We start from the raw sequence: 20,289 nt of genomic DNA on the forward strand, positions 1-20,289 counted from the left end.
GTCGTAAGTCGAGGTGTACCTGTGAAAACCCATTGCTGTTTTCTGGGACTTTTGCTCTGGGAAAGTCTCCGTTTGGAGACTGTCATGCAAAGTCCTTTATTTTGTATGTGTGTTTGTGTGTGTGTGTGACAAACAGAACTGCGTCAGGTGGCGCATCGCGTTGCCATGTGAGTTGTTGAACGCCGCCGCTATTTAAGTTCTCCTTTGTTGAGGTTTCTAAGCGGTTCCCTTTCCAAAAGAAATCCCAAAAAGCCTTGGGGGGGAGGGAAGTTGTGTGTTTGTTGTTACTTATTCACGAGCTGTTGTGTTGAAGGGAGGCGTTGCTGGGCTGTGTTTTTTCGGGCTGCCTTTCTTTGTCCTGGTGGGCTGGAGAGAAACCTCACTTGGGGGGGGGGGATTTTATGGCTTGACGTCTTTCGGGGAGGTTTTGCGTTCTTGAGAGAGAGAGAAAATAATAATAATCCAATTTTTGCTGTAGTTAGAGGGTAGGTAGCAACCTTTTCTACACCCCTGGGACGCTTCCGGTAGATTCTCGCACCCCTTTCAAAAATAATGATATGCATGCAATTAGAAATGAAAAGGGACCCGGGGGCTCAGGGGCTAAGACGCTGAGCTTGTCAAAATCCCCATTTTGAAAGGTCGGCCGTTGGGCGGTTCGAATCCCTGGCGCCGCATAACGGAGGGAGCTCCTGTGACTTGTCCCAGCTTCTGCCAACCTATCAGTTCGAAAGCAGGTAAAAAATGCAAGTAGAAAAATAGGAACCACCTTTGGTGGGAAGGGAACGGCGTTCCTTGTGCCTTTGAGCCATGCCTGCCACATGACCACGGAGACGTCTTCAGACAGCGCTGGCTCTTCGGCTTTGAAATGGAGATGAGCAGCGGCCCCTAGAGTCGGGAACAACTACCACACCTGTGCGAAGGGAAGTTACCTTAATTCCAGGTTGCTTCTCTCCTTGGTTAGTTTCCATCCGTCTCTGCTTCTCCTGCCTTCTGGTGCTTTGGAGAATAGGTTGACACCCCCCCCCCCGCCTCTCCTTTGGGGCAGCCCCTGAGATATTGAAGGCCATCTAGTTCAACCCTTTATGCTCAAGCAGGAGACCTACACCACCCCAGGCAAATGGCTGTCCAGTCTCTTCTTGAAAACCTCCACAACTTCTGGTGGCGAGGAGTTCCACTGGTGAATTGTCCTCACTGTTAGGAAGTTTCTCCTTATTTCTAGGTTTGGATCTCTCCTCAGTTAGTTTCCATCTCTTCTTGTCCTGCCTTCTGGTGCTTTTGGAGAATAGCTTGACTCCCTCTCCTTTGGGGCAGCCCCTCAAAGATTGGAAGATGCTATCATGCCCCCCCTTCTCCTTTTCATTAAACTAGACCTGTCCAATTCCTGCAATCCTTCTTTATATATATATATTTAGTCTCCTTTAGGCCTTTAATCATCTTAGTTGCTCTTCTCTGCCCTTTTCCCAAAGTCTCAACCTCTTCTTTGTAACGTGGGGGACCAAAACTGGACTCAGGATATTCCAGGTGTGGCCTTACTAAGGCTTTACAAAGCGGCTGCTAATCCTTACCCTGATTTTCTGCCTCTCTTTATGCAGGGCAAGATTGGTGGTTCAAGGTCCCAGCAGCTTCCCTGAGCCACTGAAATGCCAAAAGAGAGAGAGAGAGACTCCAGGTGAGGCTTGCAAAAAAATAGTAGCTTTGATTTATGGCTATAGCAAAAGCTGGGTGTAATTTTCCTGAACCCAGGGCCTTCCAGATATCTTGGGATTAATTCCCAAATACAATACAATACAATAGCAGAGTTGGAAGGGGCCTTGGAGGTCTTCTAGTCCAACCCCCTGCCTAGGCAGGAAACCCTACACCGTTCCAGACAAATGGCTATCCAACATCTTCTTAAAGACTTCCAGTGTTGGGGCATTCACAACATCTGGAGGCAACTTCTGTTCCACTGATTAATTGTTCTCACTGTCAGGAAGTTTCTCCTCAGTTCTAAGTTTCTTCTCCCCTTGATTAGTTTCCACCCATTGCTTCTTGTTCTGTCCTCAGGTGCCTTGGAGAATAGCTTGACTCCATCTTCTTTGTGGCAACCCCTGAGATATTGGAACACTGCTATCATGTCTCCCTATGTCCTTCTTTCTCTTAAGCTGAACATACTCAGTTCCTGCAACTGTTCTTCCTATGTTTTAGTCTCCAGTCCTCTAATCATCTTTGTTGCTCTTCTCTGCACTTTTTCTAGAGTCTCCACATCTTTTCTACATCGTGGTGACCAAAACTGAATGCAGGATTCCAAGTGTGGCCTTCCCAAGGCCTTATAAAGTGGTATTAACACTTCACGTAATCTTGATTCTATCCCTCTGTTTATGCAGCCTAGAACTGTGTTGGCTTTTTTGGCAGCTGCTGCACATGGCTGGCTCCTATTTAAACGGTTGTCCACTAGGACTCCAAGATCCCTTTCACAGTTACTACTGTTGAGCAAGGTACCACCTATACTGTACCTGTGCATTTTGTTTTTCTTGCCTAAATGTAAAACCTTTTACTCTTTTCACCATTGAATTTCATTTTATTAGATAGTGCCCAATGTTCAAGTTTGTCAAGATCCTTCTGTATCTTAAGCCTATCTTCTGGAGTGTTGGCTATTCCTGCCAGCTTGGTGTCATCTGCAAATTTGATGAGTTCCCCATTTATTCCCTCATCCAAATCATTGATGAAGATGTTGAAGAGTACTGGGCCTAAAACAGAGCCTTGGGGTACTCCACTGCATACTTCCCTCCATGTAGATGCAGTTCCATTGAGGACTACACGTTGAGTGCGGTTGGTCAGCCAGTTACGAATCCATCTGGTGGTGATGCTGTCTAACCCACATTCTTCTACTTTATCTAGTAGTAGGTTATGGGTGACCAAACTATATTCAAAACATACAAACAACATGCATGTAAGGAATAGCCTTTCCCTGCAAGAGGGGCTCAGAGTATTATATACTTTTTACGCCGACAGAAACAAAGTTTATTCAATCAGAGACAAAAGTTTGTTACCAATGTGATCTTTAAAGCCTTCTTCTGTTCAAGCTCCTGTCTCTGTCTACCTTATCTGTGGAGTATTCCTGTAGCCTCGTGTAGAGGGGTGGGGCAGCCTACCTCCCCCTTTGCTAAGTTGTCCTTGAGCAGAATGCTTTCAGGATTTATGAGCCAGGAAAGCTCCCTAGTTTGGTTCCTTTATCTACGGGGCCTGATATTCCCGGGTAACAATGTCTTTCTACGTTTTCAAGAACGTGCCTAGCTTTGAAGGCAAGAAAGCAAACAGGGAATGTTGGTTTAATCAGCAACCATAATATAGCAACCTAAGCAATTCGTGTTCAAAGTAGCCAATATTGATTGATATTGATTTATATACTCCTTCAACGGCATAAGCCAATCCTTGGTCTCTGCGTTTCTGCAGTGCAATAAACCAGCATTTCATCTTGGTTTTTTTTTTTTTTTTTTGAAGGGCTTCCAAATTCTCTGCCTGCTGAGTTGGCTTTCTGAATTTCTCCGCTTGGAGGGACCTTCTGGGGTCTCGGCTGTTTGTTCCCCGGCACGGCTGCACCCCCCGTCCAAAAGAGACAGAAGGAGCTTGTCGTCCCACAGACTCCCAGCTTTGGAGTTGAGTGGGGGAAATGCCCCCCCAAGTTCCCATTGAAGTCCAGGCTGGGGATGACGTCAAGGGCCAGTGGGATGAATGGCTGCGTTGGCCAAGGAATCCCTCATCCCGTGCCAGGAATGTGCCCTGTGACCCCCCCCTTTTCTCTTGAGAAACACCCCCCCTCCCTGCAAAGGTCCACGCTTGGGGGGGGGGACAGCTTTAGTTGAGGGGGGAGAGGGAGGGGAGGGTTGGGAGGCCCCTGGCAGAGACAGGCCGGGCTCTTGTCTGCAAGGAAGGCATTCTCCCCACTGCCAGCCCCCCCTCCCCCAGCGCTCTCCCCCAGCCCCCCTTCCTGCCTCTGAGCACTGGAAAAAGGAACCTACGACCATTTTCACACTTACGACCGTTCCTGCATCCCCCCCCATGGTCACGTGATCAAAATCCAGACTCTCAGCAGCCAATTCATATTTAGGATGGTTGCAGCATCTCCTTCCTCTTCTCTCTCTTGCCCTTCCTTCTTTCCTTCCATTTCCTTCCTTCTTTCCTCTCCTTCTTGTCCTTCCTTCCATTCTTTTCCCCCTTTCCTTTCCTTCTTATTTTCCTTCCTCTCCTCTTGCTTTTCCTTCCTTCCTTTTTTCTTTCTTGTCCTTCTTTCCATTCATTTCCTTCTTCCCTTCCTTCCTTCCTCTCCTCTTTCTTTTTCTTCCTTCCTCTCTTCTTTCTTCTCCTTCCTTCCATTCATTTCCTTCCCCTTTCTTTTCCTTCCTTCCTTCCTTCCTTCCTTCCTTCCCTTTCTTTTTCTCTTTTCTTTCCTTTCTTCTTTCCTGCCCCCCTCTTCCTTTGTCCCCCTTTACCCATAACTCATTCCCTGGCTAATTCACAGGGGGGGGCGAACCCCCTCCCCAGACCCTGCCCTTCCAAGCACACTGTTGCCAGGGGAGATGGGGGGTCGAGTACCCCTATAAAGCTCCCGCCAGAGCCCCAGGGAAGCCAGAGGCAAAAAGCCCCAGCCCCATCGCCCTTCCTCCCTGGACCAAGGCAGTCTACCTGCTGGATAAATAGCCCAAGACCACAATGCAACCCCGGGCCCTCCTCCTCCTCCTCTGCCTTCTCCTGCCAGCTTCCCAGAGCCCCATCCGCCCTCCCCAGGTAAGGGCATCTTGCGTGGCACAGGGGCTCATGGGGGGGAGGGGCTGTGGATGATGGTCCCAACATCTTCCTATTTTTTTCCCTTCAACAGCTCTTGCTGGAAATCCTTGAGCCGGACCTTGCAATTCTGCTGTCCGGCCACGAAGCTCCTCCGCCCCTCTTTGGCTCCTCGCCCCCACCCTTAGGTGGGCACCTTCCCCCCAGGCCCCCGACTCTGCCCCCCGGGCACCCCTGGCTCCCCCTCCTCCGGGAGCTGGTGAAGTCCCAGCCGAGGAGGCTCCGAGGACGCTTCCCGAAGTGGGCTCAGCCGGGCTGCTTTGGCATCAAGCTGGACCGGATCGGGACCTTCAGCGGCCTCGGGTGCTGAGGGTAAGCAAATGTGCCCCCCTCCCCAAGAGCCAGTCTTTGGGAATGGGGGAGGGGGTCCTGAGTCTTTGCTGGGCCAGTCCGAAGTGGGGTGCCCATCCTATGCCCCCAACATCCAAAGAGCCTGGCAGGGGTCCGTCCCTTCTTCAGACCCCAGAGCCCCCCTCCTCTCCATGCTCCAGCTGCATAGAACGCAGGTGGGGGGGGGGCAAAAAGAACACCGGCCCAGCTGTGCGTCTTTCGCGCAGTCCCTCCTCTCCTGGCTTCTTCTCTGGGTCGACCCCCTCCCCTAATCCTGCCCTTCTCCAAGGAGCCCCTTCCCACCAGGGCCAGCCAGCTCCAGGAAGCCGTTCTTTTGAAGCAAAAGCCTCCTCCGAGTCCAGCTGGGCCCCTGGCGCCTCCGGGCACCCTGGTTGGCTCAGCCGTTTGTGTCTGTGCACACGGGTGTGTTAAAAGTGAAGTCAGCCAACAGGACTGTGGGATTGTTTTTGCACCAGAAAGGGGGGAGTATTTGTAGCTCAGGGTTGCATTGGAGCTCCTTGGGGGTTGGGTTCGGGGACTGGCGGAGGAGGAGGAGGAGGAGGGGGAAGAGGAGGATTCTGGGGTCCTTGCTGCTCTCTAAGCTCTTAGCTATTTTCTTGCAGACGTTTCATGACCCAACTAGGAAACATCATCAGGGCTAGAGGGGAGGGCAGTTTGTGGAGAGGAGGAGGAGGAGGAGGAGGGGGGGGAGGGGGAGGGGGAGGAGGAGGAGGGGGAGGGGAGGGGGAGGAGGAGGAGGAGGACTGTGGGGTCCTTGGAGCTTTCTGGCCTTAGCTGTTTTCTTGCAGATGTTTCATGACCCAAGGAAGGAACATCATCAGGACTAGAAGGGGGTTGGGTTTGGTGAAAGGTGGAGGAGGAGGAGGAGGAGGAGGGGGGGAGGGGGAGGAGGGGGAGGAGGAGGAGGAGGAGGAGGAGGAGAACAGTGGGACCCTTGGTGCTCTCTGAGCTTGGTGGTTTGCTTGTAGACATTTCATGACCCATTTAGGGAACATCATCAAGATTAGCACTGATGATGTTCCCTAGTTGGGTCATGAAACGTCAGCAAGAAAACCACTAAACAGCCCACAGTCTTCTTCCTCTCTGCTCCTCCTCCTCCTCCTCCTCTCTGTAAATGTCATCCTCTCTTAGCACTGATGATGTTCCTTAGTTGGGTCACGAGACGTCTCCCGGTAAACCAAGCTCAGAGAGCACCAAGGACCCCACAGTCTTCTTCTTCCTCCTCCTCCTCCTCCTCCTCCATCCAACAAATCCCATTCCTTTCTAGCACTGATGATGTTCCCTAGTTGGGTCAAGAAATGTCTGCAAGAAACCCCCCCCCAAGCTCAGAGACCCCCAAGGACCCCTCCCAAATATTGTGTGACCTGAGCTCTCGGATCGCCTTGACCCTTCCCTGCAGCCGCCCCGAATGGCTGGAAACAATTTGCTGCCAACTCCCCTCCCCCCCCCCGTTTTCTTCACTTCCTGCTTCGGGATTCCCATCCAGAGCTGACCCCATTTGGCTCTCCCAGAACCCCCCCCCCAGGGTGTGGGGCTGGGGTCTCAGCGGGCAACCCGCGAGTGTGCAGGCATGCTGGATGGCAGAGACCCTTCGGAAAAGGTCACCGTCCGGCTTTTTCCCTTTCCAAATGGTTCTCTTCCCCCCCCCCCAAACAATCCATATTGACTTATTCATCCTGCCTTTACTGAAGAGGCTGGTTCTGGGGGGGGGCTCTGGGGGGGTCCCGAGTGGCGTCAAGAGCCCTGCTTCATTCTCTGTTCCTGTGTCGTAGGTCCCCCACTCGTGACGACGCCTCTGCACGGCCGAAGGATTTCATCGAGACAAAAAACCCATTCCTGGGTTGGCAAGAACGCCCGTCTGCTTCCCCTGGGCTCCTGCCCCCCCGCCTTGTAGGAATTTAGCACCCACCCCTCTCCCGGAAGAATGAAATATTCGAGAAAATATGGGAAAGGCAGAAGAATATTTTCCCCTAAAAAAGAGAAGTAGAAACTCAAAGAGAGGCCGAAACTCCGCTGGCCTCCACCTTTGTCAAAGGGCCTGGGTCAGTCTATTCTACATAACAAAGGTAAGGTTAGCCTCTCACCCATCTCACCACCTGGGAAGAAGCAACGCTCAACCAAACTTGGACTCGAAGCACAGCTTACAGGGCTGCCCCTGCATGGCCCCAGGAGAGTCTGACAACCAATCAGAATGCAAGATCAAGATCAAAGGCCAGAGAGGGCATAAAAGCAGGGACTTTCAGCATCTGTCTCTCTTTGTCTTCTTCACCCAACATCTGGAAGCCTCTGATCCCCCTTTTCTGCTCAGGAGCTCAAGCCATGGGATCCTGTCCACCATTAAACCATCTTTCCAAGCAGCCTCCGTGTTTCCAGTGTCTTTTTCCCCACTTGGAGCTGAGCCCAGGTGGGCATTTCTTCCAAAATACCCCGATCCCCTGCCAGGACCCCCGACCCTTCTCACTCTCAAATCCATCTCCAAGTCTGGAACAATTATTCATTTTTTAAACTCAATAAAAGGAGCTTTTTTCTGCCCCGATTCTCTCCTTTTCCAGTCGCAAAGGTTACGCTCAGCGGCTCGCACTGTTGCACAAAGCCTGCCACAATTTTTTAGGGTGTGTGTGTGTGTGTCTCAGCCATTGCAACCTTATAATGTCAGGCTTAGTGGGACGGGTGAGCCCAGCCAGCTGTGGCTGGTTCAACAAGCCACAGTTCAACAAACTAGGTTGGAAGGCGACGCTGCACCAGCCCAGCTGTTGACTTAATGCCTAATCAAAGGTTAGCAACTCAAATGCACAAACCTTGTAGACAGTGGGCATTTTGGCACTTTCTGTTCACCAACCTGCCCCCCCCTACAGATTTGGGGGGGGTGAGATGGGCGTCTTGTTAGAGAAACTCGCAAGGGGGCATTGCCTCTGACAGCGTACAGAGTTTTTTTTCCTTTCTAGAAGGGCAAACCTGAATGGAATAACAACAGAATATTAGGTTGTTCTGTTAACTTTGGGATTGCCCCTCTCAGAAAAAACTCCCAGGGACCAGTAAAAAACCTTACTAAGGCCACAGCTGGAATGCAGGCTCCAGTTTTGGTCCCAACATTACAAAAAAAATGTGGAGACTTTGGGAAAAGTGCAGAGAAGAGCAACTGAGAGGATCAAAGGCCTGGAGACTAAAACGTATGAAGGACGATTGCAAGATTTGGGTTTGTCCAGTCTAAAGGATGAGGGGGGACACAATATTCCAGCATTTGAGGGGCTGCCCCAAAGAAGAGGGGGTCAATTTATTCTCCAAAGCACCAGGGGGCAGGACAAGAAACAATGGATGGAAACTAATCAAGGAGAGAAGCAACCTGGAATTTAAGAGAAATTTCCTAGCGGTGACGACAGTTAAACTGCGGAACAGCTTGCCACCAGATGTTGTGGGTGCTCTGTCCCTGGAGGTGTTCAAGAAGAGACTGGATAATCTGAAATGGTATTGGCTCTCTCTCCTGCTTGAGCACGAGGCTAGACTAGAAGTCCTCCAAGGTCCCTTCCAGCCCGATTCCGATTCTGAGCAAATGCATTTCTTATACCACAGTGCGGCCACAAGGTGTCGCTGTTCCCTGCGAATTTTCATGCCTTTCTCCCATCTTTGAAAAGTATTTTTCAACCTTGCTCACTCTTAAGATGGGTGGACTTCAACTCCCATAATCCCCCAGCTGGCTAGGCCTAGGGTTGGCTGGGTAGGAAGCCTGGGGGTGGGTGGGAAAGTATGCCCTGTCAGTCGTAACTTCAAATGGATCACTAAGCTAATGATTGTAAGTCAAGGACTTCCCATATTCCAGCCTCTCCCCTGCTTCTTAAAATAGCAATAGCACTTCTATACCGCCCAGCAGCTTACAGAATCAGCCTCTTGCCCCCAACAATCTGGGTCCTCGTTTTACTGACCTTGGAAGGAAGGACGGAAGAATGAGTCAACCTTGAGCGGGTCAGGATTGAACTGCTGGCAGTGGGCAGTGTACTGTATAGGGACTGCGCCATTACAGCTTCCTTCTCCTCATTTCCATTCCTTCCTTCTCATCTACCTTCCTTCCTTCCTTCTTTCCTCCTATCCCAAGGAATAGCACTTAAGACTTATATACCGCTTCACGGTGATTTCCAGCTTTAAGTGGTTTACAGAGTCAGCTTCTTGCCCCCCCCCCCCCCCAACAATCTATGTCCTCATTTTACTGACCTCGGAAGGACGGAAGGCTGAGTCAACCTTGAGCTGGTCAGGATCGAACTCCTGGCTGTGTGCAGAATTAGCATGCAATACTGTATTCTAACCACTGTGCCATGACACCTCCTCCCTCCTTCCCTTTCCTTTCTTCATCTTCCCTTCCCAAGGAATAGCACTTAGACTTATATACCGCTTCGCTTACTCTCTAAGTAATTTACAGAGTCAGCCTCTTGCCCCCCAACAATCTGGGTCCTCATTTTACCCACCTTGGGAAGGACGGAAGGCTGAGTCAACCTTGAGCCCGGTGAGATTCGAACTGCCAAATCGCAGTCAGCCGGCAGTCAGCAGAAGTCGCCTGCAGTGTACTGCACTCCAACCACTGCCCTACCGCAGCTCTTGGTGGAAATGTGGAGTTTCTCTTAGTTGGGTCAGTTTGGGGATTGGACGACTACAACACCCATCCTTCCCCGCTTGTCCAGGCCCAGAGTGACCTTCATACTTCACAGGATGTTTTTTCTAGCTTCCTATCTCGGCATCTGTTTGACGGGCAGGCACGTTTTTCTTGTTTTGATAGTGGGTAGATACTAGAGGGTGGTAAGATGAGGTGGGCAGAGGGGAAAAAAGGCGCCCTCCTCCACATTGGGGCAGAGAGATGGGCCCAGTTACACAAAGGGGCTTTTCTGGACCCCTCTTTGCCTTTTAAAGTATTCCCCCCCCCGATCCCTTATTAGGGGAAGAGGATGGGCACCAAGGATGCCTGTCCCTGGGCTACGCCAGGGGTTGCCAATCTCCTCTATACCTCACGCCCCTGGAAGGCCTCCAATATTTTCTCGCACACCTTTGAGAAAGAATGAGATGCATGTAATCAGAAATCAGAAATAAAAAGGGACGTGGTGGCTCAGGGGCTAAGACGCTGAGCTTGTCGATCGGAAAGGTCGGCAGTTCGGCGGTTCGAATCCCTAGCGCCACGTAACGGAGTGAGCTCCCGTTGCTTGTCCCAGCTTCTGCCAACCTAGCAGTTCGAAAGTAGGTAAAAATGCAAGTAGAAAAAACACCTTTGTGGGAAGGGAACAGCGTTCCGTGGGCCTTCGGCATTGAGTCATGCCGGCCACATGACCACGGAGACGTCTTCGGACAGCGCTGGCTCTTCGGCTTTGAAACGGAGACGAGCAGCGCCCCCTAGAGTCAGGAACGACTAGCACGTATGTGCGAGGGGAACCTTTACCTTTATACATATATACACTATCCTTTTGAAACCCAAGTTTTCGCACCCCCTGGAATATCGTCTAGCACACACACAAACCCCCAGTTGGGTCTCAACGGACAACATCGAGAGGGAGGGGGGGCAGCCCTTTTGTGAATGTGCCCACAACTTTTAACGTTCAGCCCAGTCTCCCTCTGTGCAAACCAAGTTTAATACCCTTTCTCTTTTTTTAAAAAAAGATTCTGTTTATTAAACAAAAAAAGAGGATAATTAAAAAAAAGAATTAAATTAGCACTTTCCCCGGGGGAGCAGCTTCCAACCCCCTACTCCTATCTGTCAGCCTGTTTGTCTCTGCTCCGTCCTCCCCCCCCTTAATAGGACAGTCAATGACAGGCAGGAAAGGGGGGGCTGGTTGTGCCATCGCAGTTCCCTCCTTTAATTTTGGGGACCCCTGCGCCCCCACAGGCATCCTGGGGCTCCTTGCATTGCAAGCCTTCCTCCCACCCAAAAAATTCCACCTAGATAGTATTGAAAATTTCCAACGTTTGCAACTCCAGGTAGGAATATCTTGTGCAACCGCAGTGGCTGTGCCTCTGTGTTTGGCAAGAGGGAGGAGGGCACCCTGGAACTCAGCCCCCTCCACCTCAAATCCCCCACCAGCCATCAACCAGCCCCCCCCTCACCCCCTTTAATTTTGGCTTAGAAGATACACCGTTTTGTTTTAATAAAAGAAGCATTATGATCACCTTCAATATGAAGGCTAAAGAATCGTTACAGAAGAAGCAGCACCGCAGGCTAAGCGCATGGCCCCCCTGGCATGGCTGGCAGGTGCCCGTGCCAACGAGGCCAGCTTGGCTATGGTGCCACAAGATCCCTGCAATGACCCCCCTGGGGGTCTCCAGGGGCCGTGGGGAGCCCCCCACCCCTCTTTTCCTCGGATGGCATCACCCACGCGGCCTCATCCGTGGTGCCACCGCTGCCTGATTGCCAGGGAGGCTGCAGTCTGCTTTGCCAGTCCCATCCTGGGATTCCCACAACTTCAGCTGTCCCTCCTTCCCCCCCTCCCGAATTTTTGCCCCTTTTCTGTGGGGGGCAGAGCCATGCTCCTAAGCAGAGTTCCCAATTCTTTGGATTTCTGGCCCCAGAGAGTGTGGGGCAAGGCGCGCCAGCTCCCCCCCCCCGACCACCCAATGGCATCTCCTCCTTGGGCAGAAGAGGTGCTGGGTTCAAGTCTCAGCTTCAAAGTCAGCAGCAAGCAAAGGGGTGCCTGATCGGGTGAGTTTGACCACCTGTGTATCTTCCAGCCGGCCCCAAACACCCGCAGAGGAGGGGGCTTCATTCTCTCCCCACTTCCGAAGCCCCCCCTCCAGAAACTGCTCCCCCACAGCTGGGGGGGGGGGCAGAATCCCACCGGCTGGAAAGAGCTGGTCTTCTTTGGCATGATATCCCTCGGAGCTTGGTCGAGGGAGGGGCCCAGTTCTCAACCCTCCCCCCCAGCCGGTCTTCGTGGCCTCCATCCCAGGGGGGAGGGAGGGTGTCTCCCCAATTTCCCTGCCATGAAGCCGGCGCAGGACACAACTGTCCGAGAGGATCCAGGGGTCACTTTGGGACATCTCCCCCAAAAGCGGGAAAGGGGCGAATATATGGGGGGGGAGCTAGAAGAGCAGGAGAGACGGGAAGAGGGGGAGCCTGATGGGGTCAGTCAAGAGGAGGCGTCTCCCCCAGGCCAGTTCCTGGCTGCCCTCTCCCCCCAAAGAGGTCAAAAGTCAGAGACGGGCAAGTCTGTGCTTCTCGGCCAAGTAGTGGTCAGAACTGCCCTGTTTTGACCGCCGTGGATGAGGTGCCAGCCTTGCCCTGGACATGCATGTTTTGGACGCTGGACAGGATCTTCTTTTGATGCCCAGCCAAGGTCACTCCGATCCTGAGCAGGTCTCTGCGGAAGGGAAAGCGGGGAAGGGGAGGGGTGAGCGGGATTGTCTGTCTGCCCTCCTGCCCCTCCCTCCCTCCGTCCGAGCCCCCCTCCACTCACTCGGAGGAGAGTTGGCTGACCAGCTCGAAGGAGGTGAAACCGGCGTTGGCAAAGCTGTCTTCGTAGCGGCCCATCTTGATAGCACGGAGCCAGTCGCTGACCGACCCAAAGGACGAGTAGTGGGGCAGCCGCTGGTCCAGCAAAGGGTGGGACGGCCTAGAAGGAGGGGAGGGGAAGGCTCAAGGGGGGCTCTACCACAGGGGGAACCCCCAGCCCAGAGCCAAGTCCTGTGTGGGAACTCTGTAGTGGGTGCCCACCCAGAGCCTGGAAGTCCACCCTGGCCTTCGCGATCCACCCAATTCTATTTCTAGGTTGCTACTCAACAGGGAAACGGGCAAACTCTAAATCCCTACATGTGTGAACACAGTGAACCTATGGCACACGTACCAGAGCTGGCATGCAGAGCCCTCTCTGTGGGAATGCGCGACATTGCTAGCTGCTCTGGTTTCCGGTGCACATGAAAAATGCCCCCCAAAAGGCCTGAAAATGTCCCCCAAAAACGGCCTGAAAACAGACTGAAAATGGCTTGGAAATGCCCCAGAAAATGGCCTGAAAACGCCTCAGAAAATGGCCTGAAAATGCCTCAGAAAATGGCCAGAAAACAGCCGGAAAACGCCCCCAAAACAACCCAAAAATGGCCTGAAAATGCCCACAAAATAGGCATGCACATGCTTGCCGACTGGCCTTCGAGTTTCCTGTGTTCCGGCATGCGCTACGCATGTGCCTTCTGGTTTGGGCACTCAATGCCCAAAAGGTTCATCATCCCTGCCCTCCATCATCCATGGAGAATATAAAGATTTGAAGCAAAGGGTTGTCCAACTTGGCCCCTTTAAGACTTGCGGACTTCAACTCCCAGAATTCCCTACCCAGCCCTTTTTTCACTTTGCTGACGTCAAAAGATATATGATGTTGGCCGCATTCCTGCTATCTCTTAAGGAAGTTACCTTCTCAGCAAATGTGATCTGCATCAGGCAGTCTCCAAACTTGGCCACGTTAAGACTTGTGGGCTTCTACTCCTACTCTGGAATTCTGGAACTTGAGTCCACAAATCTTCATGTGGCCAAGGTTGGAGACCTGCACACTGGTCAGCTCTGCTTTTCCCCATGTTCATGTGAAAACTATCCCCCTTTTCCGAAGCCACAAAGGTGATGGGCACAGTGAGGGCACACGTCTGCCCACCTCTAAATGTGCCCTGAGAGGCTCCTGCACGCACAGCTCAGGTGCCAAGCTTTGGTGTGCATGTGTGTGTGTGTGTGTGTGTCCCACTTACCCCCCGTTTCCTCGCGAGACGATTTTGAGGCTGGCGGGATTCCGGATGAGCTTATCCAGGGAGTTGACGATCTGGGCGAAACGAGGCCGGGCGTTACGGTCCCTCTGCCAGCAGTCCAACATCAGCTGGTGCAGGGAGGTGGGGCAGTCAGTGGGGGGCGGCAGGCGGTAATCCTGCTCGATGGCGTTGATCACCTGGGGAAGGAGAGCAGAGCGTTGGGGGTGAGGAGGAAGGAGGGCAGGGAAAGGCGTGTTGCCCAGCGGTGGGTTTCAGAGTTTTTTACCACTGGTTTGCCACGCGCACACTCGCATGCTTTGTAGGTGCACATGCCCCTTCCATGCATGCACCCGACCTTCCGCAGATGCGCCTGGCCTGACGTGACTAAATAGGACAGCATAGAGCCATTCCCCTACCGGTTCGCGAGAAACGATCCGAACTGACTGAATACAACCTCTGGTGTCGTCCATCAATGTTGGGATTGGGGTCCATGGGGGAATCCCAAATCAGGAGAGGGACATATAGCCAGTCCTTGACTTAATGACTGCACAATTGAGCTCAAAATTTCCGTTGCTAAGCAAGAGAGTTGTGAAGGGAGTTGTCAACTCCTCATGTTGCCATAGTGAGAGAAGGCATACTTTTGGCTAAAGTCAGATATCAGATTGCCGCAGCAGGCTTGGGAGGGGTGCACCTCATTGGGGAATGTGATTGATGACACAGACCGAGGGAAGGAAGAGGGGTCAAGTTCAGCTATAACTCAAAGCAAAGCTTAGATCTGACTGCAGAAAGGCCTTGCCTAGTGGTGCTCCTAATAAATGACTAGTTTTGCATTGAAACTTGGCTCGAGACTCATGAATCAATTAGGGCATTTTTAAGAAACCTGACAGGCTATGTAGTCATGTAACTGGGGGATCAAAAGACAGAAACTCACTTTAACAAAGTCCTGCTGGAGCAGGGTTGGAATAGATGACCTCCAGGTCCCTTCCTATGAAGCTGCATCTAGTGCCCGGTTTGTAATCCTTCCTTCCTCTCCTTTTTCCCTCCCTCCCTCCCTCCCTCTCTTTCTTTTTCTTTCTTTCTCCCTTCTTTCTTTCCCTTTCTTTACTTTATTTTTTTCATTCTCCCTTTCTTTTCTTTCTCTTTCCTTCCTTCCTTCTTTCTTTCTTTCTTTCTTTCTTTCTTTCCTTCTTTCTTTCTTTGTTTCTTTCTTTCTTTCTTTCCCTCCTTTCCTTTCTCTTTCTCTCTTTTTTTTTCTCACCCTCCCCTGTTTTGACCTAGCAGTCTTCAGGGAAGCCTGCTAAGACAAAAATACCCCACCCCACCCTGCGTTTCGGAAGAACCTGTAGTAAAAAAAAATGCTTATTTTTTTTTAAAAAGTTCCGAAGATCAGCTGTGGGATTATCATTGGAGCATTTTTTTAAAGTATTTTTTTGCTACCGGTTCTGCGAACTAGTAGCATTTTTTACTACCGGTTCGGGTGACTCAGCCCGAACCGGTAGCATTTCCCCCTGCCATGAAGGTCAGAGATGCCACCAGTCCCCCCAGATCAGCTGGAGCAAAGCTAGGAGAGAGAAGAGAATGACAAGAGTCTGAAGGGACCTTGGAGGCCTTCTAGTCCAACCCCCTGCTCAAGCAGGAGACCTTACTACACCATTCTGAATCAATGGTTGTCTAATCTCTTCTTCAAAGCCTTGAGTGATGGAGGCACCCATAACTTCTGGAGGCAACCACTTCCGCTGATTGTAATAGAATCATAGGGCTGAAAGGGACCTTGGAGGTCATCTAGTCCAACCCCCTGCTCAAGCAGGAGACCTTACATCATTCCTACACCATTCTTGTCTCTCCATTCTTGTCTTAAAAACCTCCAGTGACGAAGCAGCCACAATCCCTCCTTACTTCTAGGTTGCTTCCCTCCGACTAACGGGGAAGGGGAGAAGCTGGACGGGGGCGTTTGGAGGGCCCCGGACCCCTCCCCCAAAGTCGTCCGCACCGGGGGGGCCACTCACATCCTGATTGGACATGTCCCAATAGGGCCTCTCCCCAAATGACATGACCTCCCACATCACGATGCCGTAGCTCCAGACATCGCTGGCCGACGTGAACTTCCGAAAGGCGATGGCTTCGGGGGCCGTCCAGCGGATCGGGATCTTGCCCCCCTGAGGAAAGAGAGGGGGCAGAATTGGCGTCAGCAGAGGATCATCTAGTCCACCCCCCCCTTGTAACGCGCAGGGGAGAGGGATCAAGTCCTCCCCTTGTGTCCAGGGAGTGGGGGGGACGGGGACACGAGCCGGACGTACCAACGAGCTGGTGTAGGTTGGGTCCGAGGAATTCTCCTCCAGGAAGCGAGACAGACCGAAGTCGGAAACTTTGCAAACCAGGTTACTGTTGACCAGGATGTTACGGGCTGCCAAGTCGCGGTGGACGTAGCTCATGTCGGAGAGGTAGCGCATGCCGGATGCGATGCCCCGTAGCATCCCCACCAGCTGGATGGGCGTGAACTGACCGTCGTTCAACTGTGGGGAGGCAACAGGGAGGGTCAGGACCCCTGCGGTGGGGCGGGGGCGGGGTTGAAGACCCTCTCAGTGGAGTGGGAAAATATTGGGGGGCTTTTGACCCAGATTGACCCAGGTTGTTGTTGGGAGGAATAAAGGATTGCAAAGACTTTCCGTCTCTTCTTAAAAACATCCATTGTTGGAGAATTCACAACTTCCGGTGGCAAGCTGTCCCACTGGTTCACTGTTCTCACGGTCAGGATGTTTCTCCTTCGTTCTAGGTTGCTTCTCTAGATCCAGCTTTGAAAACTTTCGGCAGGGGTCTCCAACCTCGTCCTCTTTAAGCCTGGTGGACTTCAACTCCCAGAATTCCACAGCCAGCCATGATGGGAGTGACCCCCAGTAGGGACAGACAGGGAGGGGGGGTTATCAGGGCCCCCTCATGAGTTCCCATGCTGGCTGGGGGATTCTGGGAGTTGAAGTCCACAAGGCTTAAAGTGCCCGAAGTTGGAGATCCTTGGATCAAGTGGAAGGGACTTCTTGGGCAACGAACCACAGGGGGAGCTTAGTCAATGTACGGCCCCCTCCCTTCCCAAAGGAAAAGGGGAGGGGTGAAAGAAATAAAATAAAAATAAAAACTAAAATATAATAACAATAATAAAACATAGCAATAAAACAAAACATTAAATAAAAAATAAAATGGAATAAAATAATTATAAAATGAAATGAAGTAATAAAATAAAAATAAAAAATAACAAAGAAATGAAATAAAATAAAAAAGTAAAATAATAAAATAAACATAAAACGGAAATAATAAAATAAATAATAAAAACTAAAATCAAATAAACTAAAAAATGAAATAAAACATTAAATGAAATAAATTAAAACATAAAATAAAATAAATGAAATGAAATAATAAACTAAACTAAAAAACTAAAATAAAAGAATAAACTAAAAACTAAAATAAAAACCTAAAATGAAAGAATAAACTGAAAACTAAACTAAAAAACTAAAATAAAATAAAATAAAAACTGAAATAAAAACCTAAAATAAAAGAACAAACTAAAAACTAAAATAAAAACCTAAAATAAAAGAATAAACTGAAAACTAAACTAAACTAAAAAACTAAAGTAAAATAAACTAAAAACTAAACTAAAAAACTAAAATAAAATAAACTAAAAACTGAAATAAAAACCTAAAATAAAAGAACAAACTAAAAACTAAAATAAAAACCTAAAATAAAAGAATAAACTGAAAACTAAACTAAACTAAACTAAAAAACTAAAGTAAAATAAACTAAAAACTAAACTAAAAAACTAAAATAAAATAAACTAAAAACTGAAATAAAAACCTAAAATAAAAGAACAAACTGAAAACTAAACTAAAAACCTAAAATGAAAGAATAAATTAAAACTTAAAACTAAACTAAAAAACCTCAAGTGAAGGACTAAACTGAAAGCTCAACCAGAGCCAAAGGCCAGAGCCAAAGGGATCCTCGTGGAGCCTCTCCCCCCCCCACCCCGCGTGCCGTCCTCTGCTCTCCTCACCCGCAGGAAGGAGTCGAGGGCGCCGTTCTCCATGAACTCGGTGATGATCATGACGGGGACGCTGTTGGTGATGACCCCGTCCAGGCGGATGATGTTGGGGTGCTCGAACTGGCCCATGATGCTGGCCTCGCTCAGGAATTCCCGCCGCTGCTTCTCCGTGTAGCCCCCCTTCAGGGTCTTGATGGCTACGTAGATCTCCTTCTTACCCGGCACCTTCAGAAGACCCCGGCAGACCTCCCCGAATTCACCTGCAGCAGAGAGGGAGGAGGCTGCTTAATAATTACATAGGAATTCAGGAAACCCCCTCCCCAAACTCCAGGCTTCCTCTTGAAGGACAGGTGTGTGGGGGGGGGGGTTGTCTCTCCTCCAAAATGGTCGAACTGTGGCCAGATTCCTTCAGTTGCATCTTTCGGGTCAACTATGGGAAGTTTACATCCTGCGGACTTCAACTCCCAGAATTCCCCAGCCAGCTCTTTTTTTCACTTTTGCTGAAGTCAAGATATATTATGTTTACCACATTCCCACCATCTACGCATAAGGAAAGTTCTCCTATCAAAAAACGCGACAACGTAGTCCCGTCACGTTTGTTCTTGTCCTTTCCGTGCTGGAATTCTGGTCAACCCTTGATGGCTGGGGAATTCTGGGAGTTTAAGTCCACCGGTTGTAAAGTTCTTGTAACAACTCCGTTCTCGGTTGAGGAAGAGATCAACAAAGAGGATACAACTGCCGATTGTCACTCGGAGAAATGACCCTCAGTTCTGCTGAAATGCTATCTAGGTAGTCCTCAACTTACGACCATTTGTTTAGTGACCAAAGTTACCACAGCACTGAAAAAAGTGACTTCAACTGGTCCTCATACTTACGACCATCGCAGTATCTCCACAGCTACATGATAAAAAATTCACGTGCTTGGTGACCAGAATTATTTTGGACAGTCTCAGAGTCTTGGTGTGTGTGTGTGTGTGTGTCTGTGTCTGTTGGCGACCATTCCAGACGGCTTCCGGCCAGTGAAGCCAATGGGAATTTGCTTAATGACCACATGACTCGCTTAACGACTCTAGAGATTCACTTAAGAACCATAGGAAAGTAAGGTGGTTAAATCAGGTGCAAATTACTTCACGAAATTCTGGTACTGATTTGGTCGTACGCTGAGGACTAGCTGCATGGGATCGAAGCAAAGCTTCATGTGCGTCGCGACACACATTGATACCCAGTTGTGGCTGCCCTCTTGACCTTTTTGGAACCCCTCCCCAGTTCCCATAAGGAATCCCCCCACCCCAAAAGGAGACTGAGGGGCCACAAAACTCGCATGCAATTCATTTTCCCAGACAGGGAGAGCTCGCAGCCCCACAGAAAGAAGGGGTGGGTGGGGGGCACAGAGGGATGGGCCCGATCCTTACCTGCCCCGATGACCTCCTCGATCTTCACGTAAGAGACGTCGATCTCCTTGGCAAACTCTCGCACGGCCTCGTTGGGGTCCTCGTAGGTGAAGGGGTCGATGTAGACTTTGGTACCTGTCCGAAGGTGGGTCAAGCGGGCAGCTGTTAAGGGGGCTCCCCCCAACGGACCCTAACTGGTTTGATTTTCTTAGCAGTACAGGCAGTCCTCGACTTGCGACTGTTCACTTAGTGACCATTTGAAGTTACGACGGCACCAGAAAAAGGGAGTTACGACCATTTTTCACCCTTTTGACCTTTTTTTCACCCTTACGACCATCCACAATGTTCATGTGATTTACAGCTAGTACATTTTGCAAATAAATAAATTCCCGACAGCCTAACTCCCCTCCAGCCCCCTCCCACAATTCCACAGGCCCCTGCCCCCTTAGAGACCCCCCCCACAATGAATCTCTTCCCATTCTCACCGTGCCCAATCAGGTATTGTCCGGGTTTGTCTGAATATTCTTGCTCTCGGGAGGCAGAAGAACCCTGGCGCCTGGCGGAAAAGGTACAAAGACGAAGTGAAGGCCGCTTGCTTGCCTGAAGCCCCTCCCATCCCCATGTAGCCCCTCCCACTCCCATTAGCCCCTCCCACAGCCACACCCCCACACCTCAATTCAAGAATCACCCTGCTGGTCAATCCTGAACTCCTTCATCCCACAGGCTCCTCTGCGCCTCCCTGATTTGTACAAGGCTACCTTCGATGCCGAAACTCCCAGGTGCCTGGCCAGGTTCCCCCCCCCCCAGCTTCCCTAGTCCTGGCTAAGCGGTGGTGGGCCCCTCCCACTCCTCCGTTTGGGAAGCAGCGCCTTACCGGAGGCAGACTACAGCTACGATCACCATGGCCAAGACGAGGAGAGTCCCCAAGGCGGCCGTGCCCACGATCAGCGCCAACTTCTCCGTGCTGCTCCCCGACTCTGCCGGGAAGAGGGGCAAAGGGGTCAGAAA

General features: G+C 50.8%; 1 protein-coding gene across 4 annotated transcripts in view; it reads right to left on the bottom strand.

Annotated features, from left to right (window-relative positions):
• Positions 1–10,804: 10,804 nt before the first annotated feature.
• LOC309400857 (ephrin type-B receptor 4-like) overlaps positions 10,805–20,289 on the bottom strand; it is a 36,135-nt gene continuing 26,650 nt past the window's right edge. For all 4 annotated transcript variants that reach the window (XM_081969569.1, XM_081969571.1, XM_081969570.1 and 1 more), the window contains exons 8-16: positions 20,156–20,258; positions 19,767–19,837; positions 19,303–19,416; positions 17,903–18,150; positions 16,161–16,376; positions 15,870–16,019; positions 13,867–14,060; positions 12,597–12,752; positions 10,805–12,500 (exon numbers count right to left, since the gene is read on the bottom strand). In XM_081969569.1, coding sequence (XP_081825695.1) covers positions 12,374–12,500; positions 12,597–12,752; positions 13,867–14,060; positions 15,870–16,019; positions 16,161–16,376; positions 17,903–18,150; positions 19,303–19,416; positions 19,767–19,837; positions 20,156–20,258 — 1,379 coding nt within the window. In that variant the 3' untranslated portion in view covers positions 10,805–12,373. The remainder of the gene's footprint in view (positions 12,501–12,596; positions 12,753–13,866; positions 14,061–15,869; positions 16,020–16,160; positions 16,377–17,902; positions 18,151–19,302; positions 19,417–19,766; positions 19,838–20,155; positions 20,259–20,289) is intronic.

Source organism: Natrix helvetica, assembly GCF_964273705.1.
Source record: "Natrix helvetica genome assembly, chromosome: W".
Classification (NCBI taxonomy): Eukaryota; Metazoa; Chordata; class Lepidosauria; order Squamata; family Natricidae; genus Natrix; species Natrix helvetica.